The following is a 21,347-nucleotide window of genomic DNA, read 5'->3' as shown; positions in this document are numbered from 1 at the left end:
CTCAGAATAATTAAGAAAGGGGGGTTGAATTACTTATTCCTAAACCTTTACTAATTAAAAAATTACTCTTTTAAGGATTTTACTAAATTGTTAAGAGAATGAGGAGTAGAAGAGAAACTTAACAGAAAGTAAAAACGGAAATTAAATGCACAGTGGAAAGTAAAAGAGTAGGGAAGAAGGAAACAAACACACAAGAGTTTTTATACTGGTTCGGCAACAACCCGTGCCTACATCCAGTCCCCAAGCGACCTGCGGTCCTTGAGATTTCTTTCAACCTTGTAAAAATTCTTTTACAAGCAAAGATCCACAAGGGATGTACCCTCCCTTGTTCTCTTTGAAACCCTAGTGGATGTACCCTCCACTAGAACTGATCCACAAGAGATGTACCCTCTCTTGTTCTCAGTCAAACCTAAGTAGATGTACCCTCTACTTTTACCACAAAGGATGTACCCTCCAATGTGTTGAGACAAAGATCTTAGGCTGTTAAAACTTTGATACTCTGTGAATGAGGATACAAAAGAATTCTCAGGCGGTTAGTCCTTCGAACACTTTTGTATTAAGGAAAGGGAAGAATCAAAAGAATTCTCAGACTGTGTCAGCTTGAATTCTTTGACAAGGGAGAAGGGAGACACAAAAGAATTTAGGCGGTTAGTCCTTTGTTCTTTTGGAAAAGGGAGAAGAGAGACACAAAAAGAATTCAGGCGGTTAGTCCTTGGCGAATTCTTTTTGGCAAAGGGAGAAGAGAATGAAAAGATGAATAGCACAAGTTTTCAAGGTTTAGAAAACCAGAAAACTTCAGAAAACTTTTGGTGCAAAGAAGAAGAAGAAGAAGTTCAAAGAGATTTCAAGGCTTGTAAAGGATTGATTGGAAAAGTAAAATCTTGAAAAGCAAATCAAAGCCTTGCTTTTATAGACTCTTCATGTCTGGTCAAGAGGACCATTTAGAAGAGTTATAACTTTTAGAAAAACTTAAAACCAATTTGAAAAAGTCAAAAACCTTTTTGAAGAGTTACGTCTTTTGATTTATCAGAAATAGCCACTGGTAATCGATTACCAAATTAGTGTAATTGATTACACAAAGCTTTTAAGTGAAAGGATGTGACTCTTCACCTTTGAATTTGAATTTCAACGTTCAAGGGCACTGGTAATCGATTATCAAAACATTGTAATCTGTTACAGCCTTTTGAAAATAATTGGAACGTTGTAAATTCAGTTTGAAAACATTTTCAAACTCATTTTGCTACTGGTAATCGATTACAACAATATGGTAATCGATTACCAGAGAGAAAAAACTCTTTGGTAAAAGGTTTTGTCAAAAACTCATGTGATATTCAAAGTTTTGAAAAACTTTATAATACTTATCTTGATTGAGTCTTCTCTTCATTCTTGAATCTTGAGTCTTGAATCTTGATCTTGATTCTTGAGATCTTTGAACCTTGAATCTTGATTCTTGTCTCTAGACTTTCTTCTTGAGTCTTGAATTCTTCTTGATTCTTATCTTGAACTCTTGAATTGTTCTTGGTTGATCTTTGAGCTTTTTGTCATCACCTTTGTCGTCATATTTTGTTATCATCATTGTTATCATCAAAATACCTTTGAATCACCTTTGATTCACCATGAAGCTTTGCTTCTACACCATACAGTGACAAACACACAAATTAAATCCGAAGGACTTTTCTTGGCTTGTAATGAGGCTGGGCTGCAAACAATTCATGGTTTTTCTAGGATGCAAAAGCTTAAGTTCTAGGAGAGCATTCATCCTTAGATCAACATTTTTCTCTTTTATTCCAGCTCTATTACTTGCCTTTCAATATTTATAGCACTTTGCTTTACTTTGCTTCAATAACAACACACACTCAACTTTTATTCTTGAATTTTTTTTATTTTTTTATTTTAGCAACTTTTACTTGTTGCTTTTTGATATTATTGTGTGTGTTGTTATTTGTCTTACCATACTTGTTGTCACCCAATAATCTCCCCCAAATTTGGGACAAATTTTCCTTGAACTATGATGCTCTCCTACAACCTAAGAAAAGGTAGATGGAGATTATGACTTTACAGGCTCAAGTTTCAGCTTAATCAATCAAAAACAAGCTCAACATGGGTGCAAGGGATTCATCATTCATGAACATGGTAAGCTTTTTGGCCAAGTGGCTATTTCAATCAATCATGGCCTTCATCATTTTCAAACTCATGCATTCATTCAGTAATCAGAGATTCATGCAAAAATCGGTACCCAATACTAGTCGTTCTCTCACAGTTAAAGATCACACAACTCACCGGGTTGTGGCTAATGATTACCTTCACAATTTACCTGTCAAACCAACTAACATTTTCAGTCATGCCCTTAATTCATGTTTTGTCTTCTAATTATTGCATACTTATTCAAAGCAAGTGATCTAGTAGGCATCACAATTCACTCAATCCATGCAATCGATCAATTCAAATCATTAACAAACACAAGATTTTCATATCAAAACAAACCACTCCAATAACAATCAAAACTGTAAACTGTTCAACAAGCTTTCAAATTTGCTAAATAAATAAACTGAAACATAAAACTAAAACTAAAAGCATAAACTGAACATAAAATGTATCTAAAGCAGGAAAAATAAATAAAGGTCCTGTCATGGCTCCTCCTGTGTCGGTGCAGGCTCGTCCTGAGGTGATGAGGGAGAATCCTGGGATGGCTGAGGAATATCCTGAGCTGTAGTAGGCCTTGGGTCCCAGGTGCTCTACACTGCTGCCATGTTTGCTGCATAATCTGTGTCTGCAGCGTCATCCTCCTCCTCTGAGACCTCTACCCCTGGTGTAGTAACTGGAGAAGTCCACAGGATGGTCTCTAGAGTGGCCTCCAGCTGAGGCTGAGGCTCTGGCTGAGGCTCCTGGGCTGCGGAAGCCTCACCTCCCCCCAAAGGAGAAGGCTAGACTCCTGGCCAGGCCACCTGAGCTGTAAACTCGTCGATGCTCATGACGGGCCGATGTTGAGCCAAATTATGGATACTTTGCATCACCAGGCATAAGCCATGGTGGAGGCTTTGCAGCATCGGCACTAGAACATCTGAGCTCTACAGGGAGGTGCCAGAGGGTGCTGGAACTGATGCTGATGGTGGTGGTGAAGCTGGAGCAGAAGGAGCTAGAGGTATAGAAGTAGGAGCAGGGGGAGCAGAAGAAGATGGGCCCTCAAATCCTCGAGCCCGGGCCTTACGGGTCCCTGGAAATATGATCGTGGGATCATTCAAGTTCCAACAATTCTTCTTTATGTATGCCAAATTAATGGCAGGGTTGAAGGACTCGAAAGTCAGAGAATCTGAGACCACTCCTCTAGATATGCAGAGTGCAGTGATCAAGGCTGGAAAACCAAGCTTGGAGGAGTTGGACTGGGCCATCTGGGAGATCTAGCCTGAGATGATCGAGCCCACGTCCATGTTCATCTTTATCACCAAGTCGTATACCAACCTTGCCCTATCCAAATTAAGATCAGATGTGTGAGATGTAGGGGCGAGGTTTGAGTACGAAAGGACACTCTATGTTTGTGCAAGAGTGGTGAGGTCCTTCCTAAGTAGCTTCCATGGTGCACCCTCTGCATTTAAAACAAATCCCCTCCCTGAAATGCAGAGCCTAGCAGCCAGCTCCTGAGGGTCTATGCGAGTTCGGTAGAAGAGTGAGTATGATGTGTACTGCTCCTCTAGCTCCAGGATGAGGGGCGTCTCCAGGAATGTATTCAGTGAGTTCCCATCAAACTTTATCAGTTTCCCTCTGACTCGAACCTGTTTTGGAGATTTGTCTTCAGGGTCATACAGGTTCGAGTAGAACTCCTTGATCAGTGCCACATCAATGGGCCCGTCCATATGTTGGGTCAAGGCCTTGTGCCAGTTTCTTCTTATCAGCTCTCGTCGAAATTCATCATACTCTATCACAAAAAGATTAACATTCCTCTCTGGAAGGATGTTCCTGGTGTGAATGTTTTGAGAATATCGCTCCTAAGCGACCTCAAAAACAAAATGGGTGGTGTTATATGGTTCCCGGGATCGGGAGGCTATGGCTTTCCTCTTCCTGGAGGTCATCTGCATAAAAAATAAGCACAATAATCATATTAGACATGCTTTTATTTTAACTGAAAGCAGAAAAATAAAACTAAAAAATAGATTGGGCGCTTAGCGAGACTGGCTCGCTTAGCGTGCCTTATAAAAATAACAGTACTCCCTTAGTGCGCAAGGTGCGTTTAGCGCAACAACGCAAAAACATAGACTCTGGCTAAGTGAGACACACTCGCTTAGCTGAAATAGCACAATGGCTAAGCTTGCATGGCTCACTAAGCCTTATTCTATGACAGAGAGCTAATTGTGCTTAGCGAGACTCACTCGCTTAGCGCGACACACTAAACAGGCTTAGCGCCATCAGGCGCTTAGCCCAAATTGACTACTGGAAATTAATTGGCTTAGCGAGCAAGCTCGCTAAGCCCAATTCCAAAATAGAGAAGAAATAGCACTTAGCGAGACTTACTCGCTTAACGCATGAACAAAAACTCAGAAAACTAAATTGCTTTCGGCTTAGCGAGACTGACTTGCTTAGCCCAGGCTTATTCACTAAAAGAGGTTGGGTGGCTTAGCGAGACTAACTCGCTTAGCCACCAATAGAAGACAAAAAGCCTTTTAGACTGTGACTCAAGCAACACAACTCGCTAAGCGTGGCATGTCAGCATAGCGAGTTCATATGATACTTAAACAAAACTTGAAATTTAAGTTCTCACTAAGCCCAAGGTACAATGGCTTAGCGAGTTCATACAAACATTCATATATTCAAACAAAATTCATGAACACACTTAGCAGGACAGGGCCGGCTTAGCGAGTTCATCCGAAAACCCTGAAATTCAACAAAAATTGATGAACTCGCTTAGCGCATATGCGTGCTTAGCGAGCACATCGAAATTTCCAGAAACTTGGGGCTTTTGAGCCCTTAACCATAGGCCCCTATCAGGTCTCAAAACCTAATCAAATCCACACAAAAGAACATACATTGCATGCAGAATTAAACCCCTAACAACATAGCATCTAATAACTAACCTAATAGCAACATTACAAATCACAAATTTAAAGCTTTAAAACAGTAAACAAGTCTTCTACCCTAAGGTTCATAAACAAAATTAAAGTGTAGAGTTAAGAAAACTTACTTGGATTGCAGAGAAAATGAGCAAGAGGAAAGCACGAGATACAAATGGCACAAGTGAAAGCACAATGCAAATGCGAGTGCACAGTGAGTGAAGAATGTGTATGTAAATGCACAAAAGTAATTGCTTAAGGCAGTTAAACCTTATTTTTGATAGTTTCGACTGCCTCGCTTAGCGCGGGTGACTCGCTAAGCGAACACTCAATTACTTTTGAATTTTCAGAATTCAAACTCATGCGCTTAGCGGGCAAACTTGCTCAGCCCGATTCAAATATTAGAAAACCAGAGAAGGATTTGGGCTTAGCGCGAAGGTTATGCGCTCAATGAGTTCTGCAACTCTCGCTTAGTGGGCCATGGGCCAACTTAGTGAATAAAATACTTCTTGATGCAACAGTGGGGCTCGCTTAGCGAGAGACTCTCGCTTAGCGCAATTCCAAACCCGAAAGGGATTTGGGCTTAGCGGGCTGACCCGCTGGGCCTAATTCTCATGAATGGTCTAACAGAGAGGAAATTGCGCTTAGCGCACACAGGCGCTTAGCGAGATGCAGCTGTGCGCTTAGCAAGATGACTCACTTAGCCCAATTCCAACAGATAAAATTCTAGAGAAGTTTTTTGGGCTTAGCGCATAAGGCTCGCTCAGCGAGGCCCTTTTAGCCAATGAGTAGGGGTTGACGCGCTTAGCACGAGTAGTGACTCGCTCAGTGCATGAACAAAGATTCACTTAGCGCACAGGGCGTGCTGAGCAAGTGGATGGCTGAAAAATTTTCTAAGTTCTTTTTCCATCCACAACTTCAAAGAAGCTTAATCAACCCCATATCAAAATGCAAAATATGATGATCATTCATGCAAGCAATCACAAACAAGTAATCCTAACTATATGCAATGAACATGAAATTAAAAAGAGTTGGGTTGCCTCCCAGTAAGCGCTCGTTTAATGTCATTAGCTTGACGCACCTTACTTCATGGATCTGGATCAAATTTGGTTCCAACCTTCAGAACCATCTGCTTTCATCCTTCATTTACCTCTGAACAGACATTCTGGCTGAGCAAATGCTTGTCTTCATCAAACAAATCAAAGCTAATATTCTGATAAGCTATCCCCATTTCCAGCTTTTTCTTTCCCATGTCTACCACGCAACTAGCGGTTAACATGAAGGGATGACCCAAGATCAAGGGGATCTCAGTATCCTCTTCAATGTCCATGACTACAAAATCAGCAGGGAAAGTGAAATTCTTCACTCTGACCAAAACATCTTCAATTACTCCATAGGGTCTGGTAATAGAATGATCTACTAGTTGTAGTGTCATCTTTGTTGGCATAATTTCCAACTCTCCTATCCTCCTACACATGGAGAGTGGCATCAAGTTAATGTTGGCTCCCAAATCAATAAGAGCTTTACCAACAGACACAGAACCAATAGAGCCGGGAATTGTGACACTCCCAGGATCTTTGTGCTTCGGTGGAAGGATTCTTTGAATCACCGCGCTGCAATTTCCTTCCACAACAATATTGTCACTGTGAATGTACTTGCTCTTCTTGGTTAACAGATCTTTCAAAAACTTTGAGTAGAGTGGCATCTGCTGCAGGGCTTCTCCAAAAGGAATTGTTATCTCCAATTTCTTGAAGATGTCAAGGAACCGAGCTAATTGTCGCTCCTTGTCTTTCTTTGAGGGTACCAAAGGATATGGCACCTCTTTCCCTGTACATGGAACTGCCTCCTTCTTCTTCTCATGTGCAAGCTCACTCTTTGTCTTCCTTACTCCCTCTTTCTCTCTATTTTTCTCATTTTTTTCATTTTTTTCCTTTTCTTTTTATTTTTTTTTTCTTCCTTCTCTTCTACATTTATTTCCTTCTCATTCTCAGTTATTGACTTCTCCTTCATCTGGGTTCCTTCTGTCTCCTTCTCATCTTCTTCTCCTTCAACAACTAGTTCTTGGTTGTCATCAACTATCCTCTCCTCATCCTCAATCATGATGGCCTTCCTACCTCTGGTCATCACAACTTTGCACTCTTCTTTCAGATTCTTCTTAGTGTTTTCCCCAAAAGTGCTAGAAGAGTTTTCTGCTAACTGTTTGGCCAACTGCCCTACTTGGATTTCTAGGTTTTTGATTGCAAACTCCGTGCTCTTTTGGTTGGACATTGTGGCCTGCATAAACTAAGCAAGGTTCTCCTCCAGCATAGTGGCTATGTCGTATAGGCTAGGCCCTTGTTGCTGAGGCCTATTAGATGGTCCACCTTGGTCCTTGTTGAATTGATTTCCTGGATGAGACCTCCATTGCCCTTGTTGTTGGTTATAATTCGAACCATGCTGAAAACCTAAATATCCACCTGCATTAAAATTGGGTCTGGGCTGATTCCCCATGTAATTTACCTCTTGAGGTGTGTCATTTATGGTAATATAGCATCCAGATTCATGGGCTCCCCCATAAATGTTGCAACCTCCAACTTGCAAAACAGTTGAATGTGAAGGTTGATTAACATGAAATTGATTTGGCAACTTACTTAATGTTTCAGTTAATGTCTCAAGCTGCTTGGATAGCAACTTGTTTTGTTCCAATAATGCATCCTGAGATTAGAGCTTCAGCATGATTCTTTTGGTGGGAATGTGTGTCCGATCACGAAAAATTGCATGATCACTTGCAGCCATATTTTCAATTAGTTCCATTTCTTCTTTAGGGGTCTTCAATTTAATCTTTCCCCCTACAGAATCATCAAGCAACTACTTGGACTGCGGCCTTAACCCCTCAATAAATATATTCAGCTGAATTGGCTCTGAAAATCCATGATGCTTGTCTCTGAAAATCCACGAAATCTTTCTAGAGCTTCACTCAAGGATTCGTCTGGGAATTGGTGAAATGAAGAGATGGCTGCCTTTCCTTCTGCAGTCTTAGACTCCGGGAAATACTTCAGAAATTTTTCTACCACTTCATCCCAAGTATTAAGACTGTTCCCTTTAAATGAATGTAACCATCTCTTCGCTTCTCCAAACAGTGAAAAGGAGAACAAACTCAGCCTTACAGCATCTTCTGGCACACCTGCAATCTTGACTGTATTGCAGATTTCAATGTAAGTCGCTAAGTGTGCATACATGTCTTCATTCGGTAGGCCATAAAATAAATTTCCCTATATTAGCTGAATTAAAGAATGAGGATAAGTAATATTATGTGCTTGAACCTCTGGCCGCGCTATACTAGTGAAGAATTGTGGCACAACAGAACTAGAGTAGTCTTCAAGGGTAACTCTCATAGGTTGACCTTCAATCATTATGTTAGCCTCAGGTGCCCCTGTTTTAGATTCCCTTGTTTGTGGAAAGATAGAAGACAACTCGGATGATTGAGGTTCCTCAAGAATTGGTGGTGCTCTCCTGTCCTGTAGTATTTTTATTCTTCTTTCTGTGTTGTTTCTTCTACAACTAGCTTCAATTTCCAAATCCAGCGGAACTAAATCACCTATAGAAGATTTACCTCACATACAAAGCACTAGCAAGAGCAGCAATTAACCAATCCAATAGAAAAATAAATTTTGAACTAACTAACTATTCACACAAAAATTAATAAAAGAATAAAGAATCAATGCCTACAAACTGAACTAAACTTTCCTAAATGGAAAGAAACTCCCCGGCAACATTGCCAAAATACTTGTTTTGCTATTTTACAACTGCGAAATTTATCAGCAAGTGTACTGAGTCAAAAGTAATATAAAACGGTAAGAACCGAGTATCGAATCACAGGGAAATTGTTTCATTCAGAAAAACATTCATTCAATAAGTAGACATTTGTGTAACATCATGAAATAGAAATAAAAACAGGATATAGTTGCAATTCTAAAGATAATTACAAAATTAACTAAGTAAATGCGAAAGAATGTTTGCAGGTCTTCAGAGCTTGGTTCAAAGAAAATTTTGTCCCACTTAATAAGTTCATTTAACATTGAGTTTGTATATTCATGTATCTTGACTTCACTTACCAGGTATACACTTGATTTTGAAGCATCAACATGCATACTATATATTCCACATGGTAGCTCTTCCCAGTAACTAAGACATCCTATCCCATTACGATCAATCTTGACATCCTGCTTCAAATTAAAATTAACAAATCATACACTCATATTATTCCAAAATTTAGTTTACAAATTCAAGAACTGACATAACTAACTATAGTTTCAAAACCTAGCCCAGGACAACAGATTTAACGTTTGCTTGGAAAACCAGTAAGCACACTCTGAATGTACGTTGAGTCCCAAAGTAACCAAGGAGTTCCTTTTACAAATACATGTTCAAGGGTTGCCAAACAGAGACCCAAACATGTGCTTAAATGTGTTAAACTAGGAAAACTAGGGGTATTTGTTAGAATTAAACCAAGATATATAGATTTTTGTGATTTTTTTCCTTTTTTCTTTTTCTTCTCAAGTTGGAATTTTTAGCCAGACCAAACCAGCAGTCAAATAGATAACCTAACTATCCCTTATATTGATTCCTCCACTAGTCCAGGTTTACAACTATGTCACTAACAAGAAAAGCCAAATAATATAAGGGGAGCACAAAGGAACTCTATAAATCAATATTAGTGATATAAAATCAATCATGAACTTAAATGTAACAGCTTAAGAAGCAGAGTTGGTCATTGACAACTAAAAGCATAGGTGAGAAAGAGGGGGGAAACATATTGTTGATTGCGTCGGCAAGTGTACCGGTTCACACAAATAGTATAAAACGGTAAGACCGAGTATCGTATCCACAGGGAATTTGTTTCACCTAGACTGTGTATATTTAGTATGTAAACACTTTTAAAGCTTGAAATAAAATAAATATTGAGTGTGAATTGAGTTTATGCACTATTGAACTATTTGAACAAAAAAAAATACGCAAAGCTATAAAATGTGACAACTATCAAGTTAAAAGCGTTGGGGAGTTCCTACTGAAATTTCTCTTGTTGTATAAAAGGTTTTTTATTCTCTATTTAACGTTATCCTAGTGTTCTTACATTGAGAAAATACTCAAACCATGATTCCTCACATGAATGAGCCTAACTCTCTTAGCCTTTGTTCTTGATTCCTCAACAAACTTGTTCTAAAAGAGTTACACTAAGCTTACAGTGTAAAATATACTAGATCACTGCACTCCATTCCTAGACATACAGATTTTTAGCTGGCTCTATCAAGTTCTAAGTTTTTAAAGCATTTTCCAATATTAAAAAGCCTAACTACACATACAAATGGGTGGTCAAGCCACAAGCATGTAAAATAAGCATAGATAAAAGCAAAGAACACTAGAAAATAACATTAAATAGATAGTAAGAGTATTACATCAAGAGTTTCTGTAGTTACTCCCCAACAAAGAGGCTCTAGCCTTCCATTACAAGCAAAGCTTCAAAATACAAGAAAGAAACTATTTTTTGTGAAAGAAAATGGAAGAAGATGATGAAGAATGTCTTCTCCAGCCTCTCAACCCTAAATGTCTCTGTTTTTTCACGAAGCTAGGCTCTCCTTGTTGCTCTTGATCGGTTGTGTCTCTTGAGTTTCGCCAACCTCAGTGTTTTAAAGGCTCTTGGACTTCTTAGCACATGAAGACTCGCTCAGCGAGCATGTCTTGCTGAGCGAGAGTAAGTGGAATTTTACTTAGCGAGAGTAGGCGCACTAAGCACGAGAAGAGACAACGTCCTCGCTGGGCGGGCTGGCTGCGCGGTAGGCGTGCAGATCTCAGACTAATCCTCTTCTAGGGTTTCCCATATGCTAAGCGATCTGGATGCCTCGCTAAGCAGATGAGTCTCGCTTAACCAATTTGCCTCGCTAAGCGAGTCATTAGAAGCTATTACCTTCTCTTCTTTGGCCTGCAAACTGAGTTGAATTCAACATTAGGTCACAAAAAATGGAATTTCTATTCTATAAAATCACATAATAAAGGAAATATATACAATTTCTACAAAAAGAACCATAAATTGGAGGCACGTTGCTATTTCCTTGCAAATTTTCAATACCAAACTAACTCATGAATAACAACTAACAAACTCCCCCAAATTTACAGTTTTACTTGTCCTCAAGCAAAGAAATAATAGTTTACTAGTCCTCAAGTGAAAGGGAATAATAGTGGTTAACCAAAATTGTGTTTGTTTCAAATGTCTCAAGCACATGAACAGAGAAGACTAAGCAATGCTTCAACCAACAGCCTTTCATAGTGATATGCAGTATTTTCAAAGATATGAGCATGTCTATTAAGCAACACAAATGAAATAAGCTAGCAAGCATGACAAGTATCAAATTGGTGTTGGGTTTAACCCCCAAAAAATGGTATGGCTTAACTAAATTTCAAGCTGCAAAGATTGAAAGCTTCAACTCAAATGAAGAGCTTACATTGTCATAGACCTCCTATAGTACAAGTCTATAAAAAGAAAGAAAGCCCATTATGCAAGTGGATATGAAAAAGGCCAGAAAGGGTAGCAAGGGAATCTTGTCAAAGATGGCATGCCAAAAGAGGCAGTTGTTGATGACAAAGAATTGGAATGTAATAAAATGGCTAGATAGTAGTCCAGTAGAGGAGGAAAATATTCTAAAGATAAGAAAAGGTGGATTGAGATAAGGGCAGGGGGGAGGGGGGGAGTGAAAGGAAGAAAATTGTGGTAAGGGATAATGATCTACCAGATCTTCTAAAGAAGGAGAACTTTTTCTAAACTTTTTTTATTTACTTACTATAAGATTATACTTTTCTCTTAACCACCATTTCCCATCTGTTCAAAAACTTCGTATATATCAAAAGAGCAAGACACGTGAGTCATCCAAGTAGCATCACATATAGAAGCAAAAAATATCCTAAAATCAGACACACCCTTTTTCGTGTCTCTTTCATATAACCATCTATGTCAAGACCATACTAAGTGAATACTGAATAGTTTACACATTACAGTACATTCCCCCCAGCACTAAACTAAAATAACAATCAATAGTTTACTACATGGCAATAGATGCTACTCATATCACTCTACTTTAAGTGCACAAAAATTGAAACATAAGTGCAAGATAACTATAGTTGTTTCACGTATTACATACTAGAGGCTTGCTAAACCAGTGACACAGGAGAAAGCAGAAAGGTTGAGTCATCTACTGTTAGCCAATGAACAAGGAGGCTCCACCTACCAAATGCATCTCAGCCAAACTAAAGAATCCTCGAACTATCCTACAAAACACAATGAAAGCACCACCTTTGACACCACATCAACATAAACCATACCGCAAAAGATTCAAACATAAAGAAACTTACCACTCGGTGTTACCTGCCAGTAGATGATAGCCCAAGGTCCTTTAATTGCAGAAAGATCATCCGCAATAGAACTCTTCCCATACTTAACACACCTTTCAGTTGCACAAGAACCACAGGAGCAACACTCCCCTAGAGTCTACGCAAGAAACTCAGCAACATTGCAATCACTCGCGAGATTAATGTTAGACAAGTAGCCTCAGATATCTTAAGAAGGGGGGTTGAATTAAGATATTACAAACTATTTTCCCAATTAAAAATCTATTTCACTTTCTATTCAAGTTACAAATTCCCTTAATAATGAACTTCTTAAATATTTATTCAAATAGAACAATCTGAATATAAATATAAAACAATAATAAATAAAAGAGTTTAAGGGAAGAGAAAGTGCAAACTCGGATTTATACTGGTTCGGCCTCACCCTTGTGCCTACGTCCAGTCCCCAAGCAACCCGCTTGAGAGTTCCACTACCTTGTAAAATCCTTTTACAAGTTCTAAACACACAAGGACAATCCTTCCTTTGTGTTTAGAATTCTTTTACAACAAGAGACCCTCGGTCTCTTAATCCCTTAGAGAATTAGAAAGAAGAGAAGAATGAATCTCTCTTGAAAGAGATAGATTTTACAATCTAAGCACTCAAATGATTCCTTAATGAATTGCAAGTGGATTGGCCAAGGAATTCTTAAAAGGATAAAACAATTTTTCTCTTTGAGAGAATAAACACTTGTTGTTCTAAAAAACTCTGAGCAAATTCGTGTTCTAAGTCACATATATATAGACCATTGATGGTCATGTAAAAACCATTTGAGAAGTTGTGACTCTTAGAAATATTTTTCTGAAAATCTTGTCTTGTAATCGATTACAGGATTTGTGTAATCGATTACAGCTTTTAAAATTTGAATTAAAACATTTATTAACTGCTGGTAATCGATTACCAATATTGTGTAATCGATTACACAGTCTAAAATTTGAATTCAAATATTTAGTAGCTGTTGTAAAGCATTTTTGGCCACTGGTAATCGATTACATCCTCTGGTAATCGATTACCAAAGAGTAAATCTCTTGAAAAACACTTTTTAACTTAAATTACTTGGCCAAACCTTTTGCTATATCAATTAGGAATTCCCTTCCTAAAATACTAGTGATCATCTTGATGTTGTGGCTTGTATTCTTGAATCATTATCTTGAATTTAAACTTGAAAAGCCCATTTGCATCATTTGCATCAAATCATCATGATCATCATCAAAACACCAAAGGCATTGGCTTCTACAATCTCCCCATTTTTGATGATGACAATATAAGTCCTGAAATCAAGATTCAAGCAAGCAATGTATATATATAAAATTTGCATTCACTCCCCCTATGTTTTGGAATTGATGATCACTTGATTTCTAAGCTTTTTCTAAGCCTTTCTACACCCCATTTTTCTCCCCCTTTGGCAACATCAAAAAGCTAAAGTACTTGGGAATCAACACAGATATAATAATGAAGTGGAAACATAGTAATTACAAAGTATAAGGCATAACCAACCAAACTCATAAATAAGACATAACCAAACTAGAATCCAAACATTTCAAAATTCAAAAACCACATAGTATCAAAGCATAAAAGTCTGAAATCCAAATACTATAAGATAAATAAAGTACTGAATATAATAATCTAAGTAGCATAGCCAAAATACACGGCTTATAAGAGACATAGATTTAGAAACTAAATTCTAAGAAGGTGGAGGTGGTGGTGGAAGATCGAAACTCTGACGAATGTAACCCACATCCTCTTCAAGTTGTGTGAGGCGAATATCCATGCTGGCAAAACGTGTATCCAATGAGTCGAAACGTTCACCAACATAAGAACAAAGACCCCGTAATTCAGAAAGGACTTCATTCATGAGTGCTGAATCATCTCGTTGAGGAGGAGGTGAAGGAGTACGCTCATCTTGAGGAGGGAGTGCGTCTTTCTTCAGCCATTGACCATTTCGATCCTTACGGTATCCAAAGGAAGTCACTGCACCAGCACCAATTGCAAAGGAACGCTTGACTTGAACAAATGGTTCATCATCAAGCGGAATTTGAAAATGACGCAGAAACAAAGTTATCAATTGTGGGTAAGGGAGAGGTGCATTGGCCCGTAATGCCTTAAGCATTCGGTACCGAACCAAGTGGGCCCAGTCGATCTGACGACCGGTAAGGAAAGTCCACATCAGAATCAAATCCTCCTTAGATGCTTGTGCTAAATTTGAAGACCGGGGAAGCAAAATTCTAACAATTATATAGTGCATGATGTGATTATCAAATGTTAATGACCCGGCCAGCAATCTACCGGTCATTTCAGCCTGGTCATTGCAGACCATACGACGAGCATCATGACTAGAATAATCAAATTTCTAGTCATCAACAATGATGCCCTCAAAAGGTGCACCTTGACTGGGTAAATGAGTTAAAGAAAAGAACAATGACTGATCAATGACCATAGGAATACCATGCACCTCAGAGGAAATAATGCCATCCTAAATTTTTAAATTGCAGTAGAAGACCTTTACAAGTTCAGGATAATGTGGCAATTTTAATGACATGAAATCAACCAGGCCAGAATTTTGAAACACTTGATAGCAATCAAATGTTTCATCATTAAAGAAATCTACATCTAGGTACTTGGGGTCTAAGATGATCCTAGAAGAAAATTGAGAAAGGTACCGTAGACGCTGATCATCGGATGAAAACAATGTGGATGATCTAGGAGATGACAGAGATGAATAGGTGTTGCGGGTGCTTCGGATGGTCTGTGGCGGCGATGGGCAGCAGCAGCGGCAGTGGAGGATGATCCCTTTCTCTTCTTCGATGGTTCTGCCATTTGATGAAGTTTTAGTGGATTTCAATCGGTGGAAGTGAAAGAGGAGTGAAAAAGAGGAAGATTGGGCTTTACGGGACGTGATTTGGTGAAGATTTGAGTAAGATACGAAGGTTGGAAGATTTAGGGATGGAGGAGGCACGAGGAGAGGCCTTGGCTGCGCAGCAACTCTGATTTCGTGGATATTTATAGACGAGGACGAGTTGTAATCGATTACAAGGATTGGTAATCGATTACAAGAGTAATAAGCCTTCTGGTAATCGATTACAGGATGTTGTAATCGATTACAGGCTGCCTGTTCTTGTGTAATCGATTACACTGGATGGTAATCGATTACCAGAGCATAAACTAGGCTAGTTTCTAAAAAATTACCTATGTCTATGCTAAATACACCTAATATTATTAATTATCACTACTTATGCACTTAATTCAAGCATTCAAATATAAAACACACAGGAATTCATAAATTCTATCATAATAACAAGAATTTAAACAAAATCAATCAAAGTAACATACTTAACATAAACAATCAATCATAAGAGTAAATTAATCAATCAATCCTTGTCTATCTAAATCACTAATATCTAAGAGGCCTAATTCCCTTCTAATAGAGAAGAATGCTTCTTTGGGGAGAGTTTTTGTGAAAATATCAGCAAGTTGATTCTTAGTATCAACAAACTCTAATACATAATCTCCCTTTAGAACATGATCTCTAAGAAAATGGTGCCTAATTTCTATATGTTTAGTTCTAGAGTGTTGAACTGGATTCTTGGAGATATTAATTTCACTTGTATTATCACATCTAATAGGTATATGGTCAAGAAGAATTCCATAATCAGAAAGTTGTTGCTTCATCCATAAGATTTGAGCACAACAACTGCCGACAGAAATATATTCCGCTTCTGCAGTGGATAAAGCAACACTATTTTGTTTCTTACTGTGCCAAGAAACTAGAGCAGATCCAATGAATTGACAAGTCCCACTAGTGCTCTTTCTATCTGTTTTAGAACTAGCAAAGTCTGAATCAGAATATCTAATTAAGGTGCATGTGGGATTCCTAGGATACCATAAACCTATGTTTGTAGTGCCTACCAAATATCTAATGATTCTTTTAACAGCACTAAGATGTGATTGTTTAGGATTTGATTGAAATCTAGCACACATACACACACTAAACATTATATCAGGTCTGCTAGCAGATAAATAAAGAAGTGATCCGATCATACCTCGATATTGCTTAACATCTATTGACTGACCGGTTTCATCTTTATCTAGATAGCAAGCAGTGCTCATTGGTGTAGCCATGTGCTTAGCATTTTCCATGTCAAATTTGTGGATTAACTCTTTGCAATACTTGGACTGATTGACAAAGATACCATCCTTAGTTTTTTTAATTTGTAATCCAAGAAAGAAGTTAAGTTCTCCCATCATTGACATTTCAAACTCCCTTTGCATGTCATGGGAGAATTCCTTGCACAACAATTCGTTAGTGGATCCAAAAATAATGTCATCAACATAAATTTGAATTAATAAAATATCATGTGATTTTCTCTTTATAAAAAGAGTAGTATCCACTTTTCCTCTAGAAAAGTCCTTTTCTAAAAGGAACTTACTTAGACGCTCGTACCAAGCCCTAGGGGCTTGTTTCAAGCCATATAAATCCTTTTTCAATTTATAAACATGATTTGGCTTATCCAATATTTCAAAACCTGGTGGTTGTTCAACATATACTTCTTCTTGAATTAAGCCATTTAGAAAAGCACTTTTAACATCCATTTGATAAAGCTTAAAATTCAGTATGGATGCATATGCTAAGAGCATTCTAATGGCTTCTAATCTAGCAACTGGAGCATATGTTTCCTCATAATCTATACCTTCTTCTTGATTATATCCTTTTGCAACTAATCTAGCCTTATTTCTAATGATTATTCCATGTTCATCTAACTTATTTCTAAATACCCATTTTGTTCCTATGATGGGATAATTTTTAGGTTTCTCTACAAGTTCCCACACATTGTTTCTTTCAAATTGATTCAGTTCTTCTTGCATGGCAATAATCCAGTTATCATCTACTATGGCTTCTTTTATATTTTTAGGTTCAATCATAGATACAAAAGCCATATTATTGCATAAATCTTTAAGAGAATGTCTAGTTGTTACCCCTTTTGAGATATCACCAATAATGTTGTCAAGGGGATGATCTTTTGAAGCTTTCCATTCTTTTGGAAGTTCATCATTGGATTTGACTTCTTCTGGAGGATCTTCATTGCTTCCTTTACCTTTTCCTTTAGAATCTTGTCCGTGAATATGCATTTGTTCTAAAGATTCTGCAATATCATCTAGCATATTCTTTCTTGACAAGATAGCATTAGATTCATCAAAAGTAACATGAATGGATTCCTCAATATTCATAGTTCTTTTATTATATATCCTATATGCTTTGCTTTGTAATGAATATCCAAGAAAGATGCCTTCATCAGATTTTGCATCAAATTTTCCTAGATTATCTTTACCATTATTAAGCACAAAACATTTGCAACCAAAAACAAGTAGATGTGAAATGTTGGGTTTTCTACCATTATATAACTCATATGGGGTTTTCTTTAATATGGGTCTTATTAAGGCCCTATTCATGATATAACATGCAGTATTGACCGCTTCAGCCCAAAAATATTTTGGAAGAAAAGTATCATTTAATAAAGTTCTAGCAATTTCTTCCAATGATCTATTTTTCCTCTCAACAATTCCATTTTGTTGAGGGGTTCTAGGTGCAGAAAAATTGTGTTCAATACCATGTTCTTCACTAAATGATTCAAAATCTTTGTTTTCAAACTCACCCCCATGATCACTTCTAATGGATGCAATCTTAAGATTTTTCTTGTTTTGTATAACTTTAGCAAGTTTTCTAAATGCTTGGAATGCATCACTTTTATGAGTAATAAATAATGTCCAAGTATATCTAGAGAAATCATCAACTATAACAAGAGCATAGTAATTTCCTCCAAAACTCATGGTTCTAGATGGACCAAATAAATCCATATTCAATAATTGTAAGGTTTGAGTGGTTGAAACAATATTTTTAGGTTTGAATGAGACTCTAGTTTGTTTACCCTTTTGACATGCATCACATAGTTTATCTTTTTCAAATTTCAATTTAGGCAAACTAACTACTAAATCTTTTGAAATTAATTTGTTTAAGTGATCCATGTTTATGTGAGCAATTCTTTTAAGTGATCATCATCTTTGCTAAGAAAACAATGATTATTATCTAGTTTTAGGCTTAAGTCTATCATGTATACATTGTTGACTTTATGTCCTACATGCTTTATATTAATGTCATGGTTATGTTCTATAAGACATTTTTGAGAATCAAATGATACTAGATAGCCTTTGTCACATAATTGACTAACACTAAGCAGGTTGTGCTTAAGACCTTCAACAAGTAGAACATTTTCAATGGAGTTTGAAGAATTTGTACCTATTTTACCAACTCCAAGGATTCTACCTTTGTTGTTGTCACCATATGTTACATGCCCTCTTTTCTTTGGAGAGATATGTGTAAACTTTGATGCATCTCCAGTCATATGTTTTGAGCATCCGCTATCTATGTACCACTTTCTTCTTGGATTGTAGATGAGGCCTTAAGAGCAATTCCCTTCTTTTTCTTGTCATTTTCTTCATGTTGGCGTAATCTCAATAATTCCATTTCGTGTTCCTGTAACTTTCCAAATAGAGTAGCAAGAGACATGTTAGATAAATCTCTTGATTCAGTAATGGCTGTTACTTTAGGTTGTCATTCTCTGCTTAAACATCTTAACACTTTGTTTATGAGATCTTCATTTTGAAATTCTTTCCCTAAGGCTGCAAGATGATTTACTATATGCGTAAATCTCTTTTGCATGTCTTGAATGCTTTCATTTGCATTCATCCTAAATAGTTCATATTCATGAGTTAGTGTGTTTATCCTAGATCTTTTAACATCTGTAGTTCCTTCATGTGTTAATTGTAGAGTGTCCCACATTTCCTTAGCACTCTTACAATTTGAAACCCTGAAACATTCATCCATTCCCAGGGCAGATGTTATTATGTTTTTGGCTTTTAAATTGTATTGTACTCGTCTTCTATCCTCTTCAGACCATCTATCTCTAGGTTTTTCTATTGTTATGCTTTCACTTGATGTGCTTCCATCTATTGTAATTCTTTCTACTGTGGTGGGTATATAAGGCCCTATTTCTATGGCTTCCCAAATACTTAAGTCTATTGCCTCAATAAAAATGTGCATTCGAGTTTTCCAGTAGTGGTAACCCTCTCCATTAAAGATTGGAGGTCTATTGATAGAATTTCCTTCTGGAAATAAGAAGTTTGCTGACGCCATTTTTCTTGAAGCTTCTAAACTTTATACAAGAATGAAGCTCTGATACCACTTGTTAGACAAGTGGCCTCAGATATCTTAAGAAGGGGGGGTTGAATTAAGATATTACAAACTATTTTCCCAATTAAAATTCTATTTCACTTTCTATTCAAGTTACAAATTCCCTTAATAATGAACTTCTTAAATATTGATTCAAATAGAACAATCTGAATATAAATATAAAAAAATAATAAATAAAAGAGTTTAAGGGAAGAGAAAGTGCAAACTCGGATTTATACTGGTTCGGCCACACCCTTGTGCCTACATCCAGTCCCCAAGCAACCCGCTTGAGAGTTCCACTATCTTCTAAAATGCTTTTATAAGTTCTAAACACACAAGGACAATCCTTCCTTTGTGTTTAGAATTCTTTTACAACAAGAGACCCTCGGTCTCTTAATCCCTTAGGGAACTAGAAAGAAGAGAAGAATGAATCTCTCTTGAAAGAGATAGATTTTACAATTTGAGCACTCAAATGATTCCTTAATGAATTGCAAGTGGATTGGCCAAGGAATTCTTAAGAGGATAAAACGATTTTACTCTTTGAGAGAATAAACACTTGTTGTTCTGAAAAACTCTGAGCAAATTCGTATTCTAAGTCACATATATATAGACCATTGATGGTCATGTAAAAACCATTCGAGAAGTTGTGACTCTTAGAAATATTTTTCTGAAAATCTTGTCTGGTAATCGATTACAGGATTTGTGTAATCGATTACAGGATTTGTGTAATCGATTACAGCTTTTAAAATTTGAATTAAAATGTTTATTAACTGCTGGTAATCGATTACCAATATTGTGTAATCGATTACACAGTCTAAAATTTGAATTCAAATATTTAGTAGCTGTTGTAAAGCATTTTTGGCCACTGGTAATTGATTACCAGAGAGTAAATCTCTTGAAAAACACTTTTTAACTTAAATTAATTGGCCAAACCTTTTGCTATATCAATTAGGAATTCCCTTCCTAAAATACTAGTGATCATCTTGATGTTGTGGATTGTATTCTTGAATCATTGTCTTGAATTTAAACTTGAAAGTCCATTTGCATCATTTGCATCAAATCATCATGATCATCATCGAAACACCAAAGGCATTGGCTTCTACAATTAAGTCCTCCAAGAACTTACTTTTACATATTAACCCCACAAACGTTCCCTCAAGCATAGGGCAATTCAATCAATTAACATTGATATTGACAGAATTGTTATCATGCTCTTGAACAAACCATCATATCTATATCAGGCTATAGTGCATCGGTGCTAAAGTTTTCATTTCCTTAATAAAGTGAAAAAGTCATGATATTAGAGAATGAAAAGTAAAATAAAACATTATAATAGTACTCTAATTGTTCTCTTCATTGAAAATAAATTTGACAAAGAATTTATGCCTTAAATGAATTATGTTAAAGAACATACATACATACAAATTCAAAGTAGAAACCATAGCCAAAAATTATTGTTGATGCACTGATAAATCAGGAGCAGCAACAAGTTACAAAAACAAAGTTGCGCTAAATTTTGAATTGCTTATTCCTCAATCCTTTCACATTGCAAACAAAAAAAACCATGCAAATCATTACATAGATAAATGGGTTATACCATAAACCATTGGCAACCTGTAGGTTTTAGTTCACAAAATCAAATTAACTATTAGGAATAAAAACCTAC

The 21,347-nt window shown here is 37.0% G+C and overlaps 1 protein-coding gene across 1 annotated transcript; it reads right to left on the bottom strand.

Moving 5' to 3' along the window:
- Positions 1-3,983: 3,983 nt before the first annotated feature.
- LOC102659835 (uncharacterized) lies at positions 3,984-7,310 on the bottom strand. The gene is made up of 3 exons (XM_006579033.1): positions 7,011-7,310; positions 6,193-6,894; positions 3,984-4,067 (listed from the first exon to the last, which is right to left on the bottom strand). Exons 1-3 carry the CDS (start codon positions 7,308-7,310, stop codon positions 3,984-3,986), a joined length of 1,086 nt encoding a protein of 361 aa, XP_006579096.1.
- Between the last annotated feature and the right edge of the window lie 14,037 nt (positions 7,311-21,347).

The sequence above is a fragment of the Glycine max genome, chromosome 4 (assembly GCF_000004515.6).
Source record: "Glycine max cultivar Williams 82 chromosome 4, Glycine_max_v4.0, whole genome shotgun sequence".
NCBI lineage: Eukaryota > Viridiplantae > Streptophyta > Magnoliopsida > Fabales > Fabaceae > Glycine > Glycine max.
The sequence above is the reverse complement of the archived record's forward strand: the minus strand, read 5'-3'. Positions and strand labels throughout refer to the sequence as shown.

Coding starts and splice junctions, on each gene's coding strand:
- LOC102659835 (XM_006579033.1), bottom strand. CDS start 7,310: ATGTCCAACCAAAAGAGCACGGAGTTTGCAATCAAAAACCTAGAAATC. Junction 6,895..7,010: donor AGAATGAGAAGGAAATAAAT/GTAGAAGAGAAG, acceptor GCACATGAGAAG/AAGAAGGAGGCAGTTCCATG. Junction 4,068..6,192: donor GCCAGAATGTCTGTTCAGAG/GTAAATGAAGGA, acceptor TTTTTTATGCAG/ATGACCTCCAGGAAGAGGAA.